The 25,447-nt window shown below is 41.2% G+C and overlaps 1 protein-coding gene across 1 annotated transcript in view; it reads left to right on the top strand.

The window, feature by feature from the left end:
• Positions 1-25,447, top strand: part of cblb (Cbl proto-oncogene B, E3 ubiquitin protein ligase) — a 137,943-nt gene that overhangs the window by 63,005 nt on the left and 49,491 nt on the right. The window contains exon 2 of the mRNA XM_078409000.1: positions 11,340-11,486. Coding sequence (XP_078265126.1) covers positions 11,340-11,486 — 147 coding nt within the window. The remainder of the gene's footprint in view (positions 1-11,339; positions 11,487-25,447) is intronic.

Here is a 25,447-nt window from a genome sequence, read left to right as displayed (position 1 = left end):
CTACTGTCTATTGTCTATTAAAATCTTGTCACTGGAGCTCGTGCAACACTTTTTTAAATGAGGGAGAATGTATCAGGGAATTATAGACTACTAGAAGGGCATGGACCTGTTGGGTCCAAACCTCTCCTGCGGGTGCGGCAAACCCCGTTCGGTGCAAACCTCTCCTGCGGGCCAGGGAACCCTCCCCCAACTGACTACCCGCGGACCCGTTGCCGGCCGGGGAGTCTCCCCAGGGACGTGGGCTGGCGAGGGGGAGAGGAAAGGGGAGAGGGAGCCACTCACCCCGGCCCCGGGCGGCCATCACGTCGGCCAGAGCGAGCCGTGGACCCGTTGGGTGGAAACCTCTCCTGCAGTGGCAGCTCGATGGCAACGGTCATCTTCTTTGGCCCTCTGCCGCTGCGCTGCACCACGGGAGGAAAGTCAGGCGTGGAGCATGCATTTCGGGTCATTTGACCGACCTCCACAGGCATACTCCCACCTGCACCCTCCGCTCTGCTGCTGCCAATCTCCTATCCCCCCACATCCGGACCAAACTCAGATCCTGGGGGGACAGGGCTTTCTCCATCGCTGCTCCCACCCTATGGAACTCACTACCCCAAACCGTTAGAGACTCCTCCACACTCACCACATTCAAAACATCACTGAAGTCTCACCTGTTCAGTACTGCCTTCATCCACTGAAGGTCACCTCACCTTCTGTCTCCTTTCTCTGTTCGTTTACTTATTTATCTATTTATGCATTTCCCTATGTTCTCTAAATCCCTGTAAAGCGTCTTTGAGTATATGAAAAGCGCTATATAAATGTAATGCATTATTATTATTATTATTATTTGAAGAAGGGTCCCGACCCAAAGCATCACCCATCTATATTCTCCAGGGATGCTGCCTGATCTGCTGAGTTACTCCAACATTTTGTGTCCTTTTGTGTAAACCACCATTTGCGGTTTCTTGTTTCTACACAATAGTTGAGTTTATTAAAACTAGGTGTTATGTAAAGAACGTTTGAATGGCTTTCCTAGGTTCAGTTCCATTGGATTAAAAAGTAACAAGTGTGAGTTGTAAAGTCGTAGTCTTAGACACCATGGGAACTGGGGCTTTGGCTCAATTTGTCCATGCCGACATTTGCCTACCTGGGCCAAACGCAGTCCCATTTGCCTGCGTTTGGCCCATATCCCTTTTATCCTTTTCCATCTGTCCATGTACCTGCCCAAATGTCTTAAATGTGGAAATTGTACCTGCCTTTACCACTTCCATGTGGCAGCTCATTCCACAAACCCACCACTCTTTGTGTGGAGAAGTTGTCCCTTGGGTCCCTTTTAAATCACTCTCCTCTCACCTTAAACTGCCCAATAATGTTGGACACTGGTAACTTGTTTTTGGGGGGGGGGGGGGGGGGGGGTAGTCACGGGAAGAGATTGTGTTACCATCCACCTTATCTGTGCCCCTCATGTTTTTATATATCTCAATAAAGTCACCCGTCAGCATCATTTTCTCTAGGGAAACAAGCTCCTGCTATTTTATCTTGAGTAATGACTCTGCCCTAAATGCTAGGCAATTCTTTACCAAAATAATTCTCAAAGGGTACTTGCAACAGATCTTTGAGATACAACTGTTCACTTATTTTTTTAGCAAGGTGCCTCTGAAATGAACATAGAAAATGCGTTCTTTTAACTTTCGGTTCTGATAATAATTAGTTTTGTTCAGAGATGCAGATTGGAAACATTCTCTTTGGTCCACTGAATCCATGTCGGCCATCAATCACCCGTTCACACCAATTCTATGTTATCCGTACCTTTTTATCCACTTCCCAAACACAATAGGTATAATTTACAGAGGCCAATTAACCTATAAACCCACATGTCTTCGGCATGCGGGAGAAAATTGAAATACTTGGAGAAAACCTACGCTGTCTCAGGGAAAATGTGCAAACTCCACACGGACACTACCTGAGGTCAGGATCGAACCTGGATCTTTGGCACAGTGAGGCAGCAGCTTTACTAGTTGAGCCACTGTGCTGTCCAAATAATGTTTTAGCACTTCAAAAATGACTTCAGAAATAGTCATAGTCTTACTGCATGGAATAGTGTCCTTTGGCCCAACTTGTCCACACCCGCCAGCCTGTCCCGTCTACACTTGCCCGCATTTGACCTAAATCCCTCAACCTGTCCTATCCACGTACCTGTCTGTGTTTCTTAAATATTGCAATAGTACCTGCCTTAACTATCTCCTCCAGCAGCTTGTTCCATACACCTACCCCCCTTTGCGTGAAAAGGTTATCGCTCAGGTTCCTATTAAATCTTTTTCCCCCTCACCTTAGACCTATGTCCTCTGGTTTTTTTATTTCCCCTCCTCTGGACAAGAGACTCTGTGCCTACCTGATCTGTTCCTTTCATGATTTTGTACTCCTCTATAAGATCACCCTTCATCTTCCTGTGCTCCAAGGAATGGAGTCCTAGCCTGCACAACCCCTCCCTATAGCTCAGGCCCTCTGGTCCTGACAACATCCTTGTAAATCTTCTCTGCACCCTTTCCAGCTTGACAACATCTTTCCTTTTACATGGTGCCCAAAACTGAACACGATACTCTAAATGCGCCTCACCAACATCGTACACAACTGCAACATGACCTCCAAACTTCTATACTCAAAGCTCTGACTGATGAAGGCCAATGTGCCAAAAGCTTTTTCAATGGTTCCACTTTCAATGAACTATGTACCTGTAATCCTAAATCCCTCTGCTCTACAACACTCCTAGAGTTGCTGTTCACTGTGTAGGTTCTGCTAATTTTAGTGCTCCCAAAATGCAACAACCCATATTTCTTTATATCGCTTGGTGATTAATCTGAAGAAGTCCTGTAGCAAACCCGCTGAGTTCATCCAACACTTTGTGTTTTGCACAAATAACAATGGATGGTGCCTGCTGATTGATGATTTCTCAGATATAATTATGCGTTTAGGTTTATTATTGTCACGTGTACCAAGGTACAGTGCAAAACTTTGTTTTGCTTGTACCCATCAGATCAGATAATACTATACATAAATATGATCAAGACAGCATCAAGTACAGCAGGTAGAGCAAGGGGGAAGATAGAGTGCAGAATATAGTTCTGAGCATGGTAGCGCAACAGTTCCATAGACAAAGTCCAATGGCTGCAATGGGGTAGAGGTGAATAGGAGCTCTAGCTTATGGTAGAAATATTAAAAAGAATATCATTAAGATACTTAAGAATTGTGCTAGATTTACAGGATGAGAGATATTTTAAAAAGAGTAAAGCGATTTTAATGGATGATAGTAAATCTTCCTCTAGGAAGAGCATGCATTCCACTTTGGTCTCACAGGTCCGTAAATGCTGTTATAAATTTTTTGGCTTATTGTCTACCAAAGATTAATATATGTAAAGGAGTAATTTCTTTTTGTTTTTAGTCTTTGTTGCCCTCACGATGAGCATGTTTTTGTGTTCACTACCAGACACTCGTAGTTTGATGAGCTGTAACTTCCTTATTCTAGGTTGACCTTTATTAGGTGTGGAACGCCTTCTCCACTGACATCTTCATTTAGATGTGGTTCAATGAAAGATTGCAGTGTATTGTGTAAATAACAAGAATCGAGGCCATGTGCACCAGTATCGAAAATCATGCATCGTGCATCTGGATAGATCTTCATTACTCTTGCAGACCACTTTTGCAGATGTGAGAAATTTCAATGGGCTACGAGACTTTTGTTGCTAACTCTAAGCACCTACCTGAGCACCTGCTTCATTGATATTCTCTCTTTCATGCTAAATGTTCACCCTGTCATTGGTGCACAGTGTGTGAAATGTGTGTGATCTACAAACAAACGCTGCAACAGTAGTTTTTTTGTTGGGATTATGATTGGTTATGACCATCCCCATCCAATCACCCACAAAACCTATCCCTTGAACCCCCTGCATATAGGATCTGGAAAATATTTACACATGTGTGATATGTGGCAAATGTCATGACTGTCTCCACAAATAGGGAATCAATTGTCCAATTGTCATTTGTAGTATATATTCCCTCACTTAGCTGAAAATTGTGAGCTGTCATCTTTAGAGGACTGAAAACTCAAGAATAGTTCCTATGTCATGGAAAAAAACATTTTAATTGACTTCCTGGCTACAACCAAATTACTTCATTTTGTTGCATGTTTTCTTAAAAAAATACATGATTTATTCTGTTGTTTCAACCTTTAGTAAATGCAATTACTGTATAAGAAATAATATGTGAAAATATTGTGGACAGCAGTTATTAGTCGTTTATTTGGAGTAGACCAGCTGCCGGAAGAAGTGATTGAGACGTGTACAATTACAGAATTTAAATGCCATTGGACAGGTACAGGATTGGAGGAATATGGGCCAGACTTGTGCAAGTAGAACTAGCTAGGTTAAGCATGGATGAGTTAGGCTGATGGGCCTGTTTCTGCTGTATAGCTCTGACGTATGTCGGGCATTGGCTCTTGGAGTTGACAGGCTCTGTTGGCTATTTTTCTGCTGGTAACAAAGCAATTCTTGGGGTGTTTATGCTGTTCCATTTTCTTGAAGCTTGTACTGTTGTAGCTGGTGCATGTGAAGTCAAGCTTCATCTTCACAAGCCATCTTAACCAATTAAGATTTCGGATAATGTGGAGTCACTTCTTTGCTAATTAATTGATTTGTACTTTTTAACACATATTTTTGACCCAGTAATTGGGCTTTGGGGTGGGTGGGGGACTGAGGATTAGCTTGTGCGAGTTTGAACATTTTCTGAAATCTTTCAAAAATTTAAACTTGGATCAAGCCAAATTTAAATTCCTTTTAATTAAATTCAAATGTTTCTTTAAATAATTATTTTATTAAGCAAAATGAAGTTAAATTCAGAAATGTTTCGTGTGGAGCACAAGGTGCAGGAGTAACTCAATCGGTCATAAGTGATAGAAGCAGAATTTGGCCATTTGGCCATTTGGCCCATCACATCCACTCCACCATTCAATCATGGCTGATCTATTTCTACTCCTAACCCCATTCTCCTGCCGGGTCAGTCAGCATCTCTGGAGACCATGGATAGGTGACGTTTTGGGTCAGGACGCTTCTTCAGATCTCTACCTCTTATCTTGGATAAGTGTGAGGTTATCCACTTTGGTGGTAAGAATAGGAAGGCAGAGTATTATCTGAATGGTGTCAAGTTAGGAAAAGGGGACGTACAACGAGATCTGGGTGTCCTAGTGCATCGGTCACTGAAAGGAAGCATGCAGGTATAGCAGGCAGTGAAGAAAGCCAATGGAATGTTGGCCTTCATAACTAGAGGAGTTGAGAATAGGAGCAAAGAGGTCCTTCTGTAGTTGTACAGGGCCCTAGTGAGACCGCACCTGGAGTACTGTGTGCAGTTTTGGTCTCCAAATTTGAGGAAGGATATTCTTGCTGTTGAGGGCGTGCAGCGTAGGTTTACTAGGTTAATTTCCGGGATGGCGGGACTGTCATATGTTGAAAGACTGGAATTTAGAAGGATGAGAGGAGATCTTATCGAAACGTATAAGATTATTAAGGGGTTGGACACGTTAGAGGCAGGAAACATGTTCCCAATGTTGGGGGAGTCCAGAACAAGGGGCCACAGTTTAAGAATAAGGGGTAGGCCATTTAGAACTGAGATGAGGAAAAACGTTTTCAGGCAGAGAGTTGTGAATCTGTGGAATTCTCTGCCTCAGAAGGCAGTGGAGGCCAATTCTCTGAATGCATTCAAGAGAGAGCTAGATAGAGCTCAAGGATAGCGGAGTCAGTGGGTATGGGGAGAAGGCAGGAACGAGGTACTGATTGAGAATGTTCAGCCTTGATCACATTGGCTCAAAGGGCCGAATGGCCTCCTCCTGCACCTATTGTCTATTGTCTATTGTATTATCCAAATCTGTTCTCTCAAAAGGAGACCTGTACATCTGAAGAAGGGACTCCACCCGAAACGTCACCCATTCCTTCTCTCCTGAGATGCTGCCTGACCTGCTCAGTTACTCCAGCATTTTGTGAATAAATACCTTCGATTTGTACCAGCATCTGCAGTTATTTTCTTACACTTACTGTACATCTCTGGCAATCAGAGATTATGAGCCCGTGAGAAGGACTGTCTGGATGTTCACCTGTGCATGGAAAGAAACTAACTGCCCTGATCCTGACTGTAAAGTGGTTTGACTGCATTGCATTGAGATGATCTGTAAACTCTGACAGAGAATGGAGTTTCAGGTCGCGTCTTCCTTTTCACTTTATGAAAACCGAGAGGAAGAATGGAACCAAAACTGACCCCCCCCCCCCCCCCCCCCGCAATCTTAGCAAGTCTTTTGTGTGCATTTTGTTAAATGCAGATGTTAATATAAACAAAGCTGACATTTAGCATGTAGCATTTAGCATTGACTGTAAGGTGTTGCTTTAAGAGATTTCTGAAGCCGGGTGTAATAGATGTTGAAGAGAAACAAAATAAATAGTCTCCAGTTTATCAATAGTGCACTGTTCAATATTGTTCTGCTTTTCAGTTTCAGATGTAAACAGTATGGGTTTTCATTAAATGATTGATGCGTTCATGTGAAATCTCAATTAATTTATCTCATTTCACCTATCTGTCCCAGCATGGAAATGAAAGAATTCTAAAGCATAGTTAACTCAATTTATGATCCATATTTATTGTTGGTGAATTCCCTCAAGGGAATAAACTAGTCAAACTAGATGGCTGATTGTGTTTGTTCATAATATGACTTTCTTAAAATACCAATTTAATAAAATAACAATGGATAGAAAATTAGCCAGGTGTGATTGATTGGAAAATATCAGTGACAAAGTTGTTTTGGAGTTGAGTTGGAGGGAAGAATTGTTGTTGAATTGCATGGAATGGTATTAAGATCTCTGCTTTTATTATATGCATAATCACTTGGGTGTACAGATTGCACAAAATTTGGAAGCTTTGTGAACTGACAAAGATAGTAATAGACTTCAAGAAGGCACGAATGGGTGAAGGTGTAAAAATGTAAACTTGTTAAATTTTCGTAAATTGAGGAAAGAAACTAGAGGGCATCACTAAAAGATAGGAAAGATTTAGGGCTATATAATATATATGTGCATAGATTATTGGAAGTAACAGGTGTGTTTAATTTGGGATTCAAAAGGAGTAGGGTAAGTACTCGCAAAAGAGAATTTTAAATTCTCTGAGGATAAGGCAGAGAGCATGACTAGCTGGATTGTTCTTGCAATGTATGTACAGCAGTTCCTTCATGTCGTAACGTTGCTCGAATTTGTAGATTGACGATTTTCATTGATTTTTTAATTTGTTCTCATTAATGACAATACATTTGTTCTTTTTAAACTTGTTCTCAATATTATATATAAACTACAAACCTAACACGAATGTTGTCAATTTAATACACAGCAGTTGATGGTTGCTGAGGTCAGTTGTGCCTTTACTAGGCAGGCAAAGGTTTTGTGGCCAGGTTGTGGTTTACAAGGCATTTGCATGTAGTTGCATGTACAAGGAAACCAGCTCGGCAGGCTTTTGTTGAATACCATACAGTATTTAGTGACTGCATGGTGTGTAAGATTGAATTTTAGTTTTGATAAAATATTGAACTACAGGTGTTTAGTAATTTAAGTATCTAACTTCCATCTCCATGCATTCATTGGTGAAGCAATTCTGCAGATGTAATTTAAAAATTGTACATTATCAATCTCTTCTAGTTAATAAAATATCGAACAGCTGAAAGGAACGAATCAAACCTTTTGATAAATATTCCCAAGAAGGTGCTACCCATTTAAAATAATCTCTACATTTAAAGTGTAAGGAACGGTGGTTTAAACCAAATATAGACACAAAGCTGGTGTAACTCAGCGGCGGGACAGGCAGCATCTCTGGAGAGGAGGAATGGGTGACGTTTCTTGTTCTGAAGAAGAAATGTACCCATTCTTTCCCTCCAGAGATGCTGCCTGTCCCGCTGAGTTACTCCAGCTTTTTGTGTCTCTCCATTTAAAGGATGACCTCCACAGTGACCATAGCAGCCCGAGTGATTTGCTTTGTTAATATTGGAGTGAAAAGAGAAGCATACTAAAAGTAATTATGCTTTGGGAAGAATGAACATACAAAATTTTACCAGGAAATAGCTTAATGAAACCTTTTTTTCTGTAACTCTAATTGTAAAGGTGCATATCTCCAAGTCCATGACCGGTATCACAAATCGGTTAATCCATTGAATTAGGGGTTCAGTAATGAGAATAGTTTCATTGAATCCTTGAGTACCACACAGTTAGGGTTGCCAACTGTCCTATATTAGCCAGCACATCCCGTATTTTGGGCTAAATTGGGTTGTCCCGTACGGGACCGCCCTTGTCCTGTATTAGGCAAGGACGGCACTGTAGGCCCGGATGGTACTGTAGCCAGGGGCCGCTGTAGTCCCTGACAGTGTACGCCCGGGCGGCCGCCATTGGTGGAGTGCGAGCACGTGGCTGCTGGCTGGGTGAGGTCATGTGGGGCGGTGATGTCACCTTGTCCCTTATTGTGAGTGAGGAAGTTGGCAACCCTACACAGTCTTTCTGGCTGACTTCACACAGCTAGGAGAATTTCCTCAAAGTGCTTTTGCTGGCACTAAAAATTGCATTTGATTTTAACCCATTGATTCCAAATCTGTCGCATACAGATGTTGAGAAAAAATTCCCTTTTCTAGACTGATGTGTTGCAATTAAGTTGTATTACATTTTTAAAATCTGTTCAATTCCAAGAGTAAGGGCACGAATCTTAAAAATCCTTATAAAATGACTTTAAAAATTATATTTCACAAAATGCTGGAGTAACTCAGCAGGTCAGGCAGCATCTGAGGAGAGAAGGAATGGGTGACGTTTCGGGTCGAGACCCTTCTTCAGACTGAGGTCAAGTGGGCGGGACAAATGAAGGATATAGGTGGAGACAGGAAGATAGAGGGAGAACTGGGAAGGGGGAGAAGTCAACGTTCGTACCGCTGGGCTGCAAGCTGCCCAAGCGAAATATGAGGTGTTGTTCCTCCAATTTCCGGTGGGCCTCACTATGGCACTGGAGGAGGCCCATGACAAAGGTCAGACTGGGAGGGGGAGTTGAAGTGCTCAGCCACCGGGAGATCAGTTTGGTTGAGGTGGACTGAGCGAAGGTGTTGAGCGAAACGATCGCCGAGCCCGCGTTTGGTTTCGCCGATGTAAATAAGTTGACATCTAAAGCAGTGGATACAATAGATTACATCTAGAGCAGCGGATACAATAGATACAATAAAAATTATATGGTATTTCTGGACGATACTTAAAAAAATCTATTCCTTCAGTGACCAACGTCTGCATGTTCCTCCAGAGCAATACTTGACAGGAATGTGATATTTACCAGTAGTTTTTGATGTCCCCAAGATTATGATGGCAGACTTTCTTGGCCTTGACTTCTGTGAACTGAACATATTCCGCACTCAACAAGCACATCTGCCACATAGACAATTCCAGTGCAGTATTTGTTTGTGTATTCATTTTTCTTTTGGAAGGATTTAGTGCCACTGGGTCAGTACCTGACTACTTTCTGTTTGCTCTAGCATCTTTAGTTTGACCCATCTTAAACATCGTATGCCAGAATCACAATGCTCACTGTAGTATAAAGATATTTCCATTTCTCACAGTTGTTTATATACTCTCTCTACATACTGATGAGGTATTCAACACTTGCCAAATTTGACACAGCCTTGCACTGTGGACTCGAGTTTCTGCAATCCGGTCAAACTTTTATATGTATTGATTATAAAATATACAAGATCTTTTGTTTGTCACCACGTAGTCCTTGCTCTGTTTGTGCTATACGGCAAAAATGATTAACTGGGTCAAAGGACATCTTTACATTGGTCCCCTGAACTTGTAAAAAGTGAACAACAGGCTAATTGGTGTGTATGTTGGTTCACTTCATGCATTTAAACAAGATCTCTTTTATAATCGAGCACAGAAGGCTTTCTGGCAGCTGCCAAAACTTTTTTTTTGTACAACATCTTTGAATGTTTACTTTTTGTTTTCAAGTTGCATTTCTCTTCATTGCATTTCTCTTCAACTGAAGAAATAGTGAGATCAGAATTCTGAAAAAAAACCTGCTTGTGGTTTTTCAACATTTAATATTATTATTGAAGTGTATGCGCACTTCTTATTAAAAATAAAGTTGTTGCACATCATTATTCTCAATTTCCGGATGTATCTATATTTTAGGTCTCTAACCTGAAACATTAATTTTGTTTCTTTCGATAGATGCTACTTAATCATCTACGTGCTTTGCTTTTTCCATTTAAAATTTTCTATTTTTCATTCAGATCTCCAGCATCTGCGATTTTTCGCCTATATTTTAGGGTCAAATTGTGCTTTCTACTTGACTTTCTGCAAACAAGGGAAAGCGGTGATCTTTCCCCAGTGGAGTTAATAAACTTCAACTGTTAATTCGTATTTAAGTCACCAATTTAAATTTTAGAAATTTTAATTTAGAAAATTTTAATTTCTTTGTTATTTGTCCTGGCCGTGCACAGCTTTATCCACCTTTAAAATATTTTGGAAGTTGGGTTGAGAATTCCCTGATTTCTACTTTTTGTTTAAAACTTTTTATCCTCAACAGGCTTCAAAAACTGTTGTTTCAGGGCAGAAACATGTTGAATGCTTCTCATCTCTGAATCAACACATTGTATCAAGGAAACAAAGTGAAAACCTGTTAAAGACAAACAATTCAGGACAACTATAAATTTTAAAATTCCATTAATTAAAACTAAAACATTGATATTGTATTTCCCAACCTCCCGTTCAACTGTTTCTCTTTGCACAAGGAACTATTCCTATACTAGTTTCTTTCTGAAGGATTACTCCTGGGAAGTTGCAGCATGTTTGTACATAGTGTTAGATTACAACATTGGATCACCATTGGGAGATGCCAGTGAAGCTGAGCCTGTAAGTTCAAGACTTCCTCATTTACTTTATCATTCCCAAACCTCGCCATATTTGTGTTGAAAAATATTGACAGTATTGTGTGTAACTGTTACAATTTTTCATTTTCCAACAAGAATGGCCAATTATGATTTTTTTTAATGTTTGGAAATAAGATGAATTTTCTTTTTTAAAGTAATTTTGACTTATTTTGTTTAAAGTTTCTTGCTTCATTTGGTATGTAGGGTGCTGTCTCTCTTGTCGGTAAGGACGGTTCCACGTGCATGTTTGTACTTGGGTTCATTTGCAGACCATAAATTTGTGGTCTGCAGCAAATTTTAGAGCGTAAGGTGAAATTTAAATTTGTTTTGGAGTTGATTGAAATATTTAGTATTCTGATGCGTTACCTATTTCTTTCCCTAGGAGAAATCTTACAAAGCTCTCGCTCATCTTTAGCCACATGCTTGCAGAAATCAAAGCCATCTTCCCTTTTGGCCATTTTCAAGGTGACAACTTTCGCATCACAAAAGCAGATGCTGCCGAATTTTGGAAACGTGCTTTTGATGACAAGTACGTATAACATTTAAAAATCTTTTGTAAAAAGTGATAATTTCTTAAACGACTGTGAAGCATGGCGTTTTTGACAAACTCATTCACAAGTGTGCTCGTGATGGGTATTAGAATTAGAAATTGCCCAGTTCGTTGTAATGTTTTATAATACCAGTATCCCACAGAGTGCAGATTTTTGAGAAACACTGCGGCCTGCATTTAGTGCTCCTTTATATGTGGGCACCAGAGAAGTAAGCGTCTGTTGTAACGATAGATTTCTCCGCTTTGTTTAGATAATCTTCTGGTTTGACCTTTACAGCAACTTTGCAGTTCACATTTGGTTTCTTCATTGCTGCAGCATTTGATGTACAAATAAGTCAAAATAAAATGGAAACTTAGAGGCTAAACACTAACGCCCATTATTATCCAGTGACAACGTCTGCTTTATTAATAATTTTGTCTCTAAATATGCAGAAATTTTTCTCAGATTTTTTCCAAATAATTTGTGCAATCTGAAGCTTAATGTGTTTTGAAAATGTAGAGATATTATTGAAGTAAACTAGATAGTGCTGGCATTCTTATGCGGAATGCTTTATTCTGTTTTTATGCACTATTTTTGTCTTGGAATCTGCAGATTGGTAAGACAGAAAAGAAGGTTTAACCGTTGTTGGTTAAATCTAAATGCATCTGGCATAAAAAGCTTATTCTAAAACCTTTAGCCTCACAAAATACAAGCACTTAAAAGTAACTGGAAAAATGCATTCCGAACTCAGTTTGGATTCATGTATCCCAACTAAAGATGCAAAGACAATAATTGTGATAAAGCACCATTGCAGCATTGGGCCAGTGCTTTTCACTTGCCAGTGTCCCACCCTGTGGTATTTGATTGCCGAAAAATAGGAGTTGCTAGTTTTTAATTTTAAAATGTAAATGAAAGGGAACACTCTGTTTTATTCTTTTTTATTAACTCTTAATCTAGAAACATTCGGCTGAACGATTCGAAGCTGTAATTTGAATCTGTAATTTGCATGCTTGTTTTATGAAAACAACTGTGAACATTGGGAAGTGTATTATTTTAGGAGAATTACTTAATAAATGAAAATTGTTCCTTTTTGCTATGGTGATTAATGTCTAAATATTCCTTTTAAAGTCTTCTGTTTGGTTGAGGGGTGGTATTGAAAACATACATTTTGTTTGGTTATTCATTTGCAAAAATGTCATCTTAAGCATTCCTCCATTGTTCTGTAAAATAATCATAATAATAATAATAATAATACATTACATTTATATAGCGCTTTTCATATACTCAAAGACGCTTTATAGATCCAGAGAAAGCAAGAAAGTAATTGCATGTGGTTGCATAGAGCATTGAATTAATTACCCAAATTTAGCTTGTCCTTTACCCAAGCAACCATAACTTGTAGGAAGTGATTGGTAGAAAGTTGCAACTACCCACCTTCTGATCCTTACTTTGAGTGCAGTTTCTCTGAGGATCCTTCATTGCTTTTACTCTGGGGCTGTAGAGAGCATCCTGTCCAGCAACATTACAGTCTGGTTTGGGAACAGCTCTGCCCAGGACAGGATGGCCCTGCAGAGAGTAGTGCGTTCGGCAGAACGCACCATGGGAACTACACTCATCCCCCTGCAGGACCTATACATCAGGAGGTGCAGATCCAGAGCAAGCAAGATCATGAGGGACCCCTGCCACCCCAGTAACGGACTGTTCCAGATGCTACGATCAGGCAAACGCCTCCGCTGTCACGCTGCGAAAATGGAGAGGATGAGACGGAGCTTCTTCCCACAGGCCATCAGGACTGTCAACTTTTATAACCCCAGAGACTAAATTTTTGTCGACACTAATAGTAACTTATTAACTTTATTTATATGCTGTAACTGTAATTCTTTTTTGTGCACAATCCGCAGGCACTGCCACTTTCATTTCACTGCACATCGTGTATGTGTATGTGACAAATAAATTTGACTTGACTTGACTTGACCTAACAGTGCTGGAAAGTCTAATTGAGTTTATTGACAAAACTAACAGAATGATTGCCACGTTTTCCATGTATATCTTGATTTAGCCAAGTATAGGGCGAAGAGCAATGTGTAACATTTTTGTTGCTCGGTGAGCAATATTTATTGCCTTGGGAAGTTCATTTTTGCTGGTCATATGAAGCTGCTGGATTTTGTGACAACGGAACGGGATGTGGTCAGTTAGGTTTGAAACCATTTGAACGGTATTCTGATTTTGCATGGAACTGGACCTGATCTGTTTGCATCTATTTAATTGTCAGTAGCTGGAAGAAATGGAAGTGGGCTGGTGCGATTTGTATTTGATGCAGTTCATACAGGCATAGCTTGCGAACAAACCTCTTGTATGTAGCTACCACTTGGTGTACTTTAATGTTTTAAAGTCCAATTCTTTTGGAAGGATGCAACTCTGTAAATGCCATTAATTGAATTACATTTGTTATATTTTTGTGGAAAATCATTTGTAATCTCAGGCAGGAAGGTTTATAAATTAGAGGCTGCTGCCCATTTCCTAACACACCAAGTTCTGGGTCTGAAGAAGGGACCCGAAACATCACCCATTCCTTCTCTCCAGAGATGCTGGCTGTCCTGCTGAGTTACTCCAGCATTTTGTGTCTACCTTCGATTTAAATCAGCATCTGCAGTTCTTTCCTACACGTTCTGTTTTCTCCTGAGTGCTAACTTTATTTGGCTCTTGGATAAGCTGTAGTTGCACCCTTTATCTCTAAGTATTCCCAGTCTTTGAATCCTCCATGATATCCGTGCTTCAATTCTAGTTTTTTGCTCGGTTTGGAATTCGATCATTCAGTCGTAAGCAATTCATTCTTCAATATTCAAGGCTATACTTCAGGATGAATTTAATGAATATCTGAGGGTGGTGGAGGTCAGATCAATAGATATCTTTAAGGTGCATAGATATTTGACAGATTGATGAATAGAGGCTCATGGAGAAATGGCAGAGAAAATGTGAGGCCATGATCATATTGAATGGGATGCAAGCTTGAGGGGCCTGGTAGCTTACTCCTGATTCAGATTCCGAGTAGTTTATTGGCTATTTTACCATGGTGCAAAGAAATTCCTTATATTCACATGAAGCTTGCAGAGCAAACAGCATACATGGTAATGATAAATACTAATCTCTCAAAGCACTTCATTGTGGTAGACATTAGAACTGGTGGGTGCTAATCATTGAGACAGGTCACTATTTCCCTTGGGTACTGCTGGAGGTTTCCTTGAAGCAGATGAGGACAGTAGACTGCTGAAAATGTCGATGAAAATGGTGGTCAGTTAATTGGCCACGATTTCAGAGTCCAGCGACTATATGTGATCCGGCCGATTTCCGAGGGGTTAACCTCGTGGAAGCAGATCTGTCTCCAGAGTGTATGGGACAGAACGAGTGTGGGTGGGGTGGCACGCTGAGGTGGAACATTGCCTGCTTTAAATGGGCGTAAACGACATTTGGCTCATCCGGTAGAGATGCTTCATTGGCAGAGATCATCCATGATTTTGGCCTGTAGCCCTTGATGTATTTGGGCCCAGCCACCGTCACCTGACATCCACTTATTGTCTGGTTGGTCTTCCTCTCTAAGTCTGTCTCTCTCTTTTAAGATACTCCTTGGAACTAGAATCAATTTTTGAGTTTCCCCCTTTCTGATCCTAAAAAGTAAAATGGTGCTTTTTTGTACCATTCTGTAAATGTTTTCAAACAATTTATCTTCATTCTTGGAATTGAACCAATGATCTGCTTTAATATATTGCCTGAAGAAGGGTCTCGACCTGAAATGTCACCTATCCGTGTTCTCCAGAGATGCTATCTGACCTTCTGCGTTACCCCTGCACCCTGTGTCCTTTTGTGTTTTAATATACAGTATTCCAATGTGGCTTGGCACTAATTTTGTTTTATAATATTTCCGTAAACTCGTGGGCTGTTTAGCCAATTGAGTACAAGTTGTTGATGTTGAAAGGTTACGGCTGGTGAATCTATCGAGCTGAAGAAAGATGGTTTTTTTTGACGGGAAAGAAGAAGCTTCTAATGTTTAATCTTGTTGATAGTTTTCAGTAAAATTAAGTCCAGTTCAAACTCAAAGTATTTGAACCCCCCTTTTTCATATCTGCCATGCACTATTGCCTGCCTCCTGACATGCATCACCACTTTACATGCATCCACTGCAAAATAGTGGTGCAGTTTCAATGGGCCGAATGGCTTAATTCTGCTCCTACGTCTTATCAAATGTGAGAATAGTGGGTGTGTTTAAATTAGTGTCTCAACTGAAGTGCAATGCTGCATGTGACCATCTTTAAAAAATGGTGATTCAGTTGTATTTTTATTATTGAATTTAGCAGTGATAGGTATTTTTTTCTTCAAAAAGTACTTCTGTGAGCTCCATGATGTGCAGAATGGTTTACACCAGGCAGCCCGTTTATGTGCAGTCTCTGTTGTGATGTAGTGAAGGAGCCGTCCAACATGCTCAAACAGTTGTACTTGTCAGTGTAAGGCCTGTAGATTTTTTGATAGCACGTACACCACCAGTTCTGAATAATTTGCGAATGCTTATCTTTTTGAAAGATGTTAAATTGAGGTTCTATCTGCCACTGCAAGTGAGCGAGTTCCCACGCTGCCCAAATGAACATTTTTCTTGTAGTTGAAACCAGCAAAACTGATAAAGTGCTGACACTCCTCTCTCCTGTTTGAGCAATGTGCCAGTGTACAAATAACTTTCCATTCTTACTGATGAAAGCATGTCTGTACTTTAGAGGTAATTAATTATATAGAACCATACAGCACAGGAACAGGCCCTTCAGCCTATGATGTCTCTGCCGAACATGATGCCAAGTTGAACTAATCTCACCTCTCGGAACATAATCCATATCCCTCCATTCTCTGCATATCCAGGTGTGTATAATAATTAGTTGTACACATACTACATGTAGTCTTGTTGTGTAAGTTGTCTCTGAAGGATTATTATGAAAAGTCAGGCATGTAGCTACAAGAGGACCTATGTCAAATGCTCTGTGTAGAAAATTGGCTAGAAACCAATGAATTTGAGCACATGTTTCCAAATACACAGGACAAGATGTTAGAAATCCAAAGTGCCAAATGTCAATTTGCTCCCGGTGGTGATGGGAGGCTTATGCACTCACCTATTCTCCTCCGATGTTGAGAAAGGCTAGGCAGACACGTCATTGGGGTTATCAAGTGGGCACCTACTTTCATCGACGTTTCGCTGATTGGACCCACGACGTCTCCAGTAGGCTCAGCAGTGCATTCTGGCGTCCCAGAACCACCCCCTCTGCATCTGCCTAGCCGGCTTATTTTGGAGACCAGATTGGGTCTTTCCTCTTCAGCCAGAGCCACTGGCTACTCCGCTCTGCCACCTGTGATGTTTCCTTGATAGCCTGGCGTAGGGCTTGTCCGCTGATCCCCAGGTCCTTCATCAGTCTGACGGTAGATGTTGCCACAAATCCTCGACAACCAACTTCTACCGGGCAGATCTTTGCTCTCCAGCCCCGCTGTTCTGCCTCCGCTGCAAGGTCAAAGGCTTCCTGCACAGCATCCTCCCAAGGGACTGTGAGCTCCACAAAATACACCATGCGCTGAGAGTTGGACCAGAGGACAAGATCAGGCCTCAAGTTGGTGATGGCTATCTCTGGTGGAACTGTAAGCCGTTGGTCCACATCCACCAGCATCTGCCAGTCCCGGGCTGCCTCCAGCTGTCCAAACCTTGTCCTTGGTGGAATTTTCCGTTGCTTTTGTTCCCCCTCCCAAACAAAGGCAATTGGCATAACTGGGTTGGTTGTTCTGGGCGGCAGGGCATTGTTGGTTGTTCTCCTGCTTTCCAGAGTCGCTGCCAGGCATTTGAGCACTTGATTATGTCTCCAGGTGTACCGTCCTTGGGAGAGGCTTACTTTACACCCAGTGAGGATGTGCTTAAGCGTGGCTGGTGTTGAACGCAGGGGGCATGATGGATCTTCGCCCAGCCATTGGTTGAGATTTTTTGGGCTAGGAAGGACATCATAGGTTGCCCGAATGAGGAAACTTATCCTGCTCGCCTCCATCTCCCACATGTCCTTCCAGCTGATCTTCCGCTTTTCCACACTCTCCCATCTCATCCACTGTCATGTCATCCATGTAGGCCCTGATGGGTGGTAGACGGACTCCAGACTCCAGACTTCAGCCGCTTGCCTCCCACCACCCACTTGGAGGCCCTTATGATGACTTCCATAGCCATTGTAAAAATCAATGGGGAGATGGTTCACCCTGCCATTATGCCAATCTCCATGCAGTTCCATGGGGTGGTAAAGTCTGGCGTGGTGTAACACAGCTGCAGATCCTGAAAATAAGCCTTGACAAGGCTTGCGATGGTCTCTGGTATCCTGAAGAAGTCAAAGGATGCCCACAGGAAACTGTGAGGGACAGTTCCAAACGCATTGGCAAGGTCAAGGAAAACGACATGCAGATCTCTCTTTTCTTTTCTTGCAGTCTGGATTTGGTGCCAAATCATGCTGGTATGTTCGAGACATCCAGAGAACCCTGGGATGCCTGCTTTTTGGACTGTTGTATCCACAAGGTTGTTTCTCTCTAAATAGCTGGTCATCCTCTGAGCTATGATGCTGAAGAAGATCTTACCCTCTACATTGAGGAGACTGATAGGGCGGAATTGGCTGATATCTGTGGATTCCTTCTCTTTCGGAATCAGGACTCCACCTGCCCTGCGCCATGCTTTGGGTATAATTCTCTTCTCCCAAGCCACTCTCATTAGCCTCCACAGGAAGCGAAGAACATCAGGAGCACTCTTGTAGAGTCGATACGGAACCCCATTTGGCCCTGGGGCTGAAGATGCTCTTACCCGCTTTACTGTCCGTTCCACCTCCCTCCACTTTGGAGGACTAATGTCCATCTGGTGCTCTGGTTGTTCAATTGGTGGAATGTCCGATGGAATAGCTGTCTTCAGGTGTCTTTTGTCATCAGCATGTATTCTTTTCAGGTGCTCGTCTAGCTCCTGCCTTGATGTTTTCAGGGTTCCTCCCTTTTCTTTGATGAAAAGTGATTTTACGAACTTATAGGGATCCTTGAAGAAGCGTGATCTCGTTCGTTCTTTCTTTTTTCGTGACTTCCGCAGGTATTCTGCTCGTCTCAGGGTTGCTAAACGGCTTTTGATGTTTCCCTGGAGAATGTTGATGCCCTCCTTCTCACTATCAGAAGCCTTCCTCCACTGCTTCTTGAGCTGCCTTCTCTCCCGGATTAGACATTCCATCTCCTTTTGCCGTCTGGACTTGCTTTCCAAAGCGGGTGCCCTTTCCTTTTCCTCCCTTACCCCATATCGCTCTGCTCCATAGCCATAGATAATGTCCCCCATCTTATCAAGCTTTCTTTCGACTGTACCCCTTACACCCTGTAGGATATTGGTCAGGTCTGCATTTATGGTCTCCCATTCTTTCTTCTCCGAGGCTCCAGGCCATTTCACGCGGGATTTTCTTCCGCTGATCTTTTTTCCATTGCTGGTTTTCTTGGCTGGATGGGCTCCATATTTTCCTTTGTCTGCATAACTGTGCTTGAGTTTCCTTCATCAGGGGGGCTGATGTCCTGCGAACTTTGGTGAGACTCCAGTCGCTGGACTTCATTCGACTGACTTGATTGACTTCTCAGGAAGTACTTATCAATGCGAGGTCCCTGTTTTCCCTCCCTCAAGCACCCTTTCTTTCCTTGATGTATTTTCAAGCCCTTTGAAGATGTTATTTTCATCCTGCCGCAGGAGCAGACCTGAAGCCTCTTCTCGTATGCTGATTGTGCGCATGGTTCTTGGTGAGTGCATGTATTGCTCATGGTCTTTTCCGTTCCTAGGTCTATGGCCGTATTATCCGTCAATGAGTCTTCTTCCGCCCCCACTCTCGCAGACTCTAGGGGTATTCTTTCTTTAATTCTGTCCGTAGCAATATTATTCAGAGGAGAAGGATTTAGATTGGTCGTATTCAAGGTATTAGTGCATGGTCCACTTTTCTTTGTGAATCGGGCATGGTTATAGTGAATATAGCCTTGATCAACAACAAAACATGAAATTTGATATGTAGATCAGTTTTGAGATCGAATGGGATTCTAGACTTAATGAAAAGACACGAACAAAAATAGATGAACAGAGACGCCTAGGGTTCAAGTGGATAATTAACTGCAAGTTTGATAAAACTATAAAAACAACCTAATTGACTTTTTATTCTCTGGGATCATGGTCTTAAAGTAGTTGGTTTTTTATACAATGTGGCCAAGCTCTGGTTTGAGTCCAGTTTTGCATACTGTTGTTATAGAAGAAGTATAAAAACCCATGGAGATCTCTGGCGTTGATTCATTGTGAAAAATGCTATATGAATGATGTATTAAAGCAGAACAAATTGTCAGGGCTTGACTGAATACATCTGAAGATTTTGATGAAAATGAAGAAATAGCAATGATCTGGTGGGTGGTGAAGGATATATATGGAGGATATATCCCCTGGTGGAGGGTATGTTTGGATACCCTCTAGCCTTTATAATATAGATATTTTACCATCACATAGGAAACTATAAGAAAAGTTTCTGTAAAATGTTCTTACCATTGTGCAGCTGGTGGAGCTGCTATTTCACAGTGCCAGATATCCCAGATTGATCCTGACCTCGGGTGCTTTCAGTGTGGATTTTGCACATTCTCCCTGTGAACACTTGGGTTTGCTTCCAGGTGCTACGGTTTCCTCTAACACCCCAAAGATGTGCGGGATTGTAGGTTAATTGGACGGTCTAAAAAATTGCCCCTAAAGTGAAGGGAGAGGATGAGAAAGGGAGACAACATAGAACTAGTGTGGGCCGAAAGGCCTATTTACATGCTGTATTCCTTAAAGAAAAAGTGAAAAATGCTTCTATTCATTGTGCTACGCAACATAATCTTAAGGCCATAGCTTCGCACACTGCAGTGGGAGGGTTGGAAAATGGGATTAGTGCAGATAGGTACTTAAAGGCTAACACCCCGGGCTGAATGGCTTGTTTTCATGCCGTATAATGCTGACTAAACACTTCTATATTTAGAACCTAGTGCTATGATTAAATTAAAATATTTATCACCAGCTTGCGTGCAAGTGAATCAGGGGATCTCAACTTAATAGATAACATTTTTCTAGGGTTAAATGAAAACCCTTGGAGAAAGAAAATGACTGAAGGATTGCATTTTTGTGTCCGAGGGAACTGCAGATGCTGGTTTAAATCGAAGATAGACTCAAAATGCTGGAGTAACTCAGCGGGACAGGCAGCACCTCTGGAGAGAAGGAATGGGTGACGTTTCAGGTCGAGTCCCTTCTTCAGACTGATTAGAAAAAGAGTCTCAACCCGAAACATCATCCGTTCCTTCTCTCCAGAGATGCTGCCTTTGCTGCTGATTTACTCCAGCAATTTGTGTCTATCTTTGATTGCATTTTTATGATCTCCTGCAAATTTATAGTTATCCAAACACAAAGTTCGATTAACTTTAACCTTTTTCTTTTTCCTACTTAAAAGAAAGAATGATCAATAAAGCTTCATGCATATTAGAATAATTCCTGGAAACAGTAGAAACATCATAACAATTTAAAACAATTGTTATGGATTTTGGTTAAAGATGTTAAATATAAATAAAGCCCACATGATTACTGAATTAAAAAATGTATGGAATGCTTTATAATCTGCCTCAGTTCAGTTTAATATCTCATTGAATTTCATGCAATGAATCATTTCTTAATTGCCAACAAGTGAACTCTCATTTGATTATTCAGATGAAGAGACATTTTAATAAACTGTAAATTATAAGTTATTCTTGTAAACCTTGTGCTGGTTAAAATTCTAATATTGTCTGAACATTAAGTGGAGGAGTGGAATCACTGGACATTGAAACACGTACACAGGGAGAAGTTATGTTGTATAATGCTTGTTGCATGATCTTCATATTTCTGGAGTCGGGCAGCTGAGGTACAAAACTAATGGGACCAAAGAATTAAATTATTTTGTGCAGATATAAAAAAACGGTAACATTTGGTGGTCACAACATAATGAAATATGTCAATTCCTCCTTTGTGGTGTGTCAGCATGTTACCAAGTGGTTTTGCTGGGCATCTAGGATGGTGTCTGATAGATCTTTAATGTTGAAAACATTTGCTGCATTATCATTTTTATAGGCTCACCAGGTCTACAAGTATTCTTGGAAATATAAATTGTGACCTTTCCCTTTTGAATTAAAAAAACAATAAAATTAAGCATGTACATTGGCTATATTTTTGTGAATTACATTTCATTACATTTGTATTAATATTTTAATTAATTTTATTTTAGTTAATTATTTCTTCCCTTTTGTACCTGTACTGCCCTTTGTCAACTGTACTTTGATAATACTGATTGTTGATGCACTGCAAATGAAAAGCAGTAAGCATGGATCTTGCTACGTTCTAGTCTGGAAATAGGGTGAAGTCTAGGGTTGGTGTGCTCTCTGGAAATAAAATTAGGAAAAATAATAAAAATACAAAGTGCCGGAGTAACTCAGCAGGTCGGGCAGCATCTGTGGAGGGAATGGACAGACGACGTTAAGGGTTGGAAATGTTCTTCAGACTGATTTGTAGTGGGGAGGACAAAGTTGGCAAACAGATGGGGATGGGACAAAGCCTGGTAAGGGTGAGTAGGGGTCAGGGGGGGGGGGGGGGGTTGATTGGCTGGTAGGTGACCCGAGACTAGAAATGAAAGGGAGCCAAAAGGATGTGAGATGAGAAAGGAAGAAGAGTGAAACGTAAAGCCAGAGTGAGTTGAATTTATTGTCACGTGAGCAGAGAGGTACAGCGAAAAGCTTCTGCTGTGCTCTAAATGGTCAATGGAAAGACAGTGCATGATTACAATCAAACCATCCACATTGTACTGATGCATGATAAAGGGAATAGTAGAGTTCAAGTAAGAAATGTTGCTGTGGGAGTAGAGATTTAAAAGAGTGAGCGGTTGTAATGCGTGATTGCAGATCCACTTCTGTGATTAGCACATAAAGAGTCGCCTGGGTTGGGCGCCATCTTGGATCTATCAGGGGTATAGCTGGAAGGGAATGGGTGGGGATGGGATGATGAGGGGTGCAATGGTGAGAGAAATGTGTGTGCACTGGGAGGGGAGCATGGGAACGAGAAGGAGGGAAGGCGGAGTGTCACTTAAAATTGGAGAATTCAATGTCTATCCCCTCACTGGTGCACACTCCATTTCTTCCCTCTTTCCTCCTTTTTCACCCACTTCCACTGTCCCCTTCCAGTTATACCCCTTTTTCTAGGTTTCATTTTAATTCTCCTCTCTCCTATCTGACACCCATTTATCTCCTTATCTCTACTTTTATCCACCCATCTGCCAATCAGACCCCTCTCGCATGTATCCTCTTTGTCCAGTTTTCTTCCCCCCCCCCCCCCCCCACACTACAATCAGTCTGAAATGTCTGACTTGAAGCGTCACCTGTCCATTCCCTCCACAGATGCTGTCTGAACTGCTGAGTTCCTCCAGCACTTTCTATTTTGTGCTGCATCTGCAGTTCATCGTGCCTCTGGGAAAACTAATACATTGGACTGAAGTCATGCAATGGGGTGGAAAAGAGATTGCTTCATGATATTGATGGTGGTTGAATTGGGATGCGTGGATCTTTTCATGCACAATGTTGTACAATTCTAATTTTTACTTGTGTATCTTTGTGGAAAAGTTGCTATTGTCAGTGCATCCTTTGTCTTCAGAAAGTGGGGTAAAGTCTATCAACGCATCTATGTCCTTCACGGGTACCGACCCCCTCCCCCAGTGTATGGATCAAAAGGAGGCGATACCTCAAAATGGCAGCCAGTATCACCAAGCTGGCCACTCTCATGTAACCCCTGCCTTTGTGGAAAAAGCTATAGAAGCCTGAAAACTGGTCTAGGTTCAGGAACAGCTTCTTCCCAACAAGCATTAGTTTATTAAACACCAACTAAACAATGGACGACCAACTGTCTTGGTTGCACTAGGGACTTGGGGCTTTTGTTTTGCACTAATGTTGCTTTTAATTTATTGATCTTCCCTTTGTTCATTGTCATTGCAAACCTGTTATGCTGCTTCAAGTGAAAATATGATTGTTTTGTTTCTGGTCCGCATGACGATTAAACACTCTTGACTTTTGAATATTTTACCACCAGTGATGCACTGCACATTCATTGCAAATTTTTTTATCCTGTTCTGACCAAATTTGCAATGTTTATGCTGAGTAGCGGACAGTAGAGAGATCACAATTAAGGTTTGTGATTTGAAGAACACCAATATTGGGCAATGTGATTTAAACTGACCTTATATATTCTGTTATGGTAATCAAACTTGAGTTCGCCCAAACCTTTTGTTTCCTGAATTGTATTTGAGTATGTGTTATATTGTGCTTCCATGTGATCTTTGAACTTGTTTATTTGGACTGGAAAAAAATTACCAGTAAGGGAGATTTAATGAATTTAGATAATGGACTTTATGTGCCTATTGAGATTTTTATCCTAATTGTACCACTTTTGTGGCTTCACAAAAAGGGAAGTTATGAAGGAAGTACCATTGGAAAAGGGCAGGGAGGAATGTGTGCCTGTGACAAGATTAGCAATGTCCTGATTTGTTTTCTTAGAAAATTACATTTGACTAAAACTATAGATGCCAGAAATCTAAAATGAAGATAGAAACCACTCAGCAGGATGGGCAGCATCTGTGGAAAGGGAAACAAATCTAACATTCCGGTTCGAGACCCTTAGTCAGAACTGAGAAGTTTTTGATTGTTGACTTTACTTTTAAGAATTGTGAACATTTAAGATTTGTTTATGGATGGGTAGGTTAGACGGTGTGAGGGGGCAAATTGAATTCAATCTATAAGTATGAGGAAACGCATTTAAGAGGGCAAACATGGCAAGGGGATATATAATTAATGGTATATACTGGGAAATGCAGAGGGGATGAAGGACTGCATATAGTTCCTTTTAGTTAGTGCATAAAATGTTTAAAACACATAGGAAACATTGAAACTTGGAATGTAAATTAAATGCTAATCAGGCCACGGAACAGTGTACAGTTCTGGTCACTACACCATAGCACTAGGATGGGCGCAGAGGAGATTGAGGATGAACTAGAATAGTTATGAGGTGTGACTCCCTGGGATAAGGATCTTTGAAGTAGAGTCAAGAGTGTTTTATTGTCATATGTCCCAGATAGAACAATGAAATTCTTACTTGCTGCAGCACAACAGAATATGTAAACATAGTACACTGTAAACAACATGATAAATGAGAGAGAAAAAAACAAGTTAATTATATGCAGCCTTGCAGTTTCAGAGATGCTTTGACCCAGTTGTCTGGCCATAACAATTTGGCCCTTGTCAAAGTCGCTCAGGTCTTTACCCCTTCCCATTTCTCCTGCATCCAACACATCAACTTCAAGAACTGACTGTTCACTTGCTGCCTAATATATCCCACCCCTTGACAGGTGCCATTGTTATATTGCCCTCTATAATGTTTAGGACAAAGACCCATCATTTATTTATTTGCTTCTGTTCTCCACAATTTGAGATTTGTAATAGAAAAAAATCACATGTGGTTAAAGCGCACATTGTCAGATTTTAATAAAGGCCAATTCTATATATTTTGGTTTCACCATGTAGAAATTACAGCAGTGTTTATACATAGTCCCCCCATTTTAGGGCACCATAATGTTTGGGACACCGTAATGTCATGTAAATGAAAGCAGTCATGTTTAGTATTTTGTTGCATGTCCTTTGCATGCAATGACTGCTTGAAGTCTGCGATTTATGGACATTACCAGTTGCTGGGTGTCTTCTCTGGTGATGCTCAGCCAGGCCTGTATTGCAGCCATCTTTAGCTTATGCTTGTTTTGGGGGCTAGTCCCCTTTAGTTTTCTCTTCAGCATATAAAAGGCATGCTCAATTGGGTTCAGAT

The sequence above is a fragment of the Rhinoraja longicauda genome, chromosome 12 (genome assembly GCF_053455715.1).
Source record: "Rhinoraja longicauda isolate Sanriku21f chromosome 12, sRhiLon1.1, whole genome shotgun sequence".
NCBI classification, from domain to species: Eukaryota; Metazoa; Chordata; class Chondrichthyes; order Rajiformes; family Arhynchobatidae; genus Rhinoraja; species Rhinoraja longicauda.
This window is presented reverse-complemented; position numbering and strand designations above follow the sequence as displayed.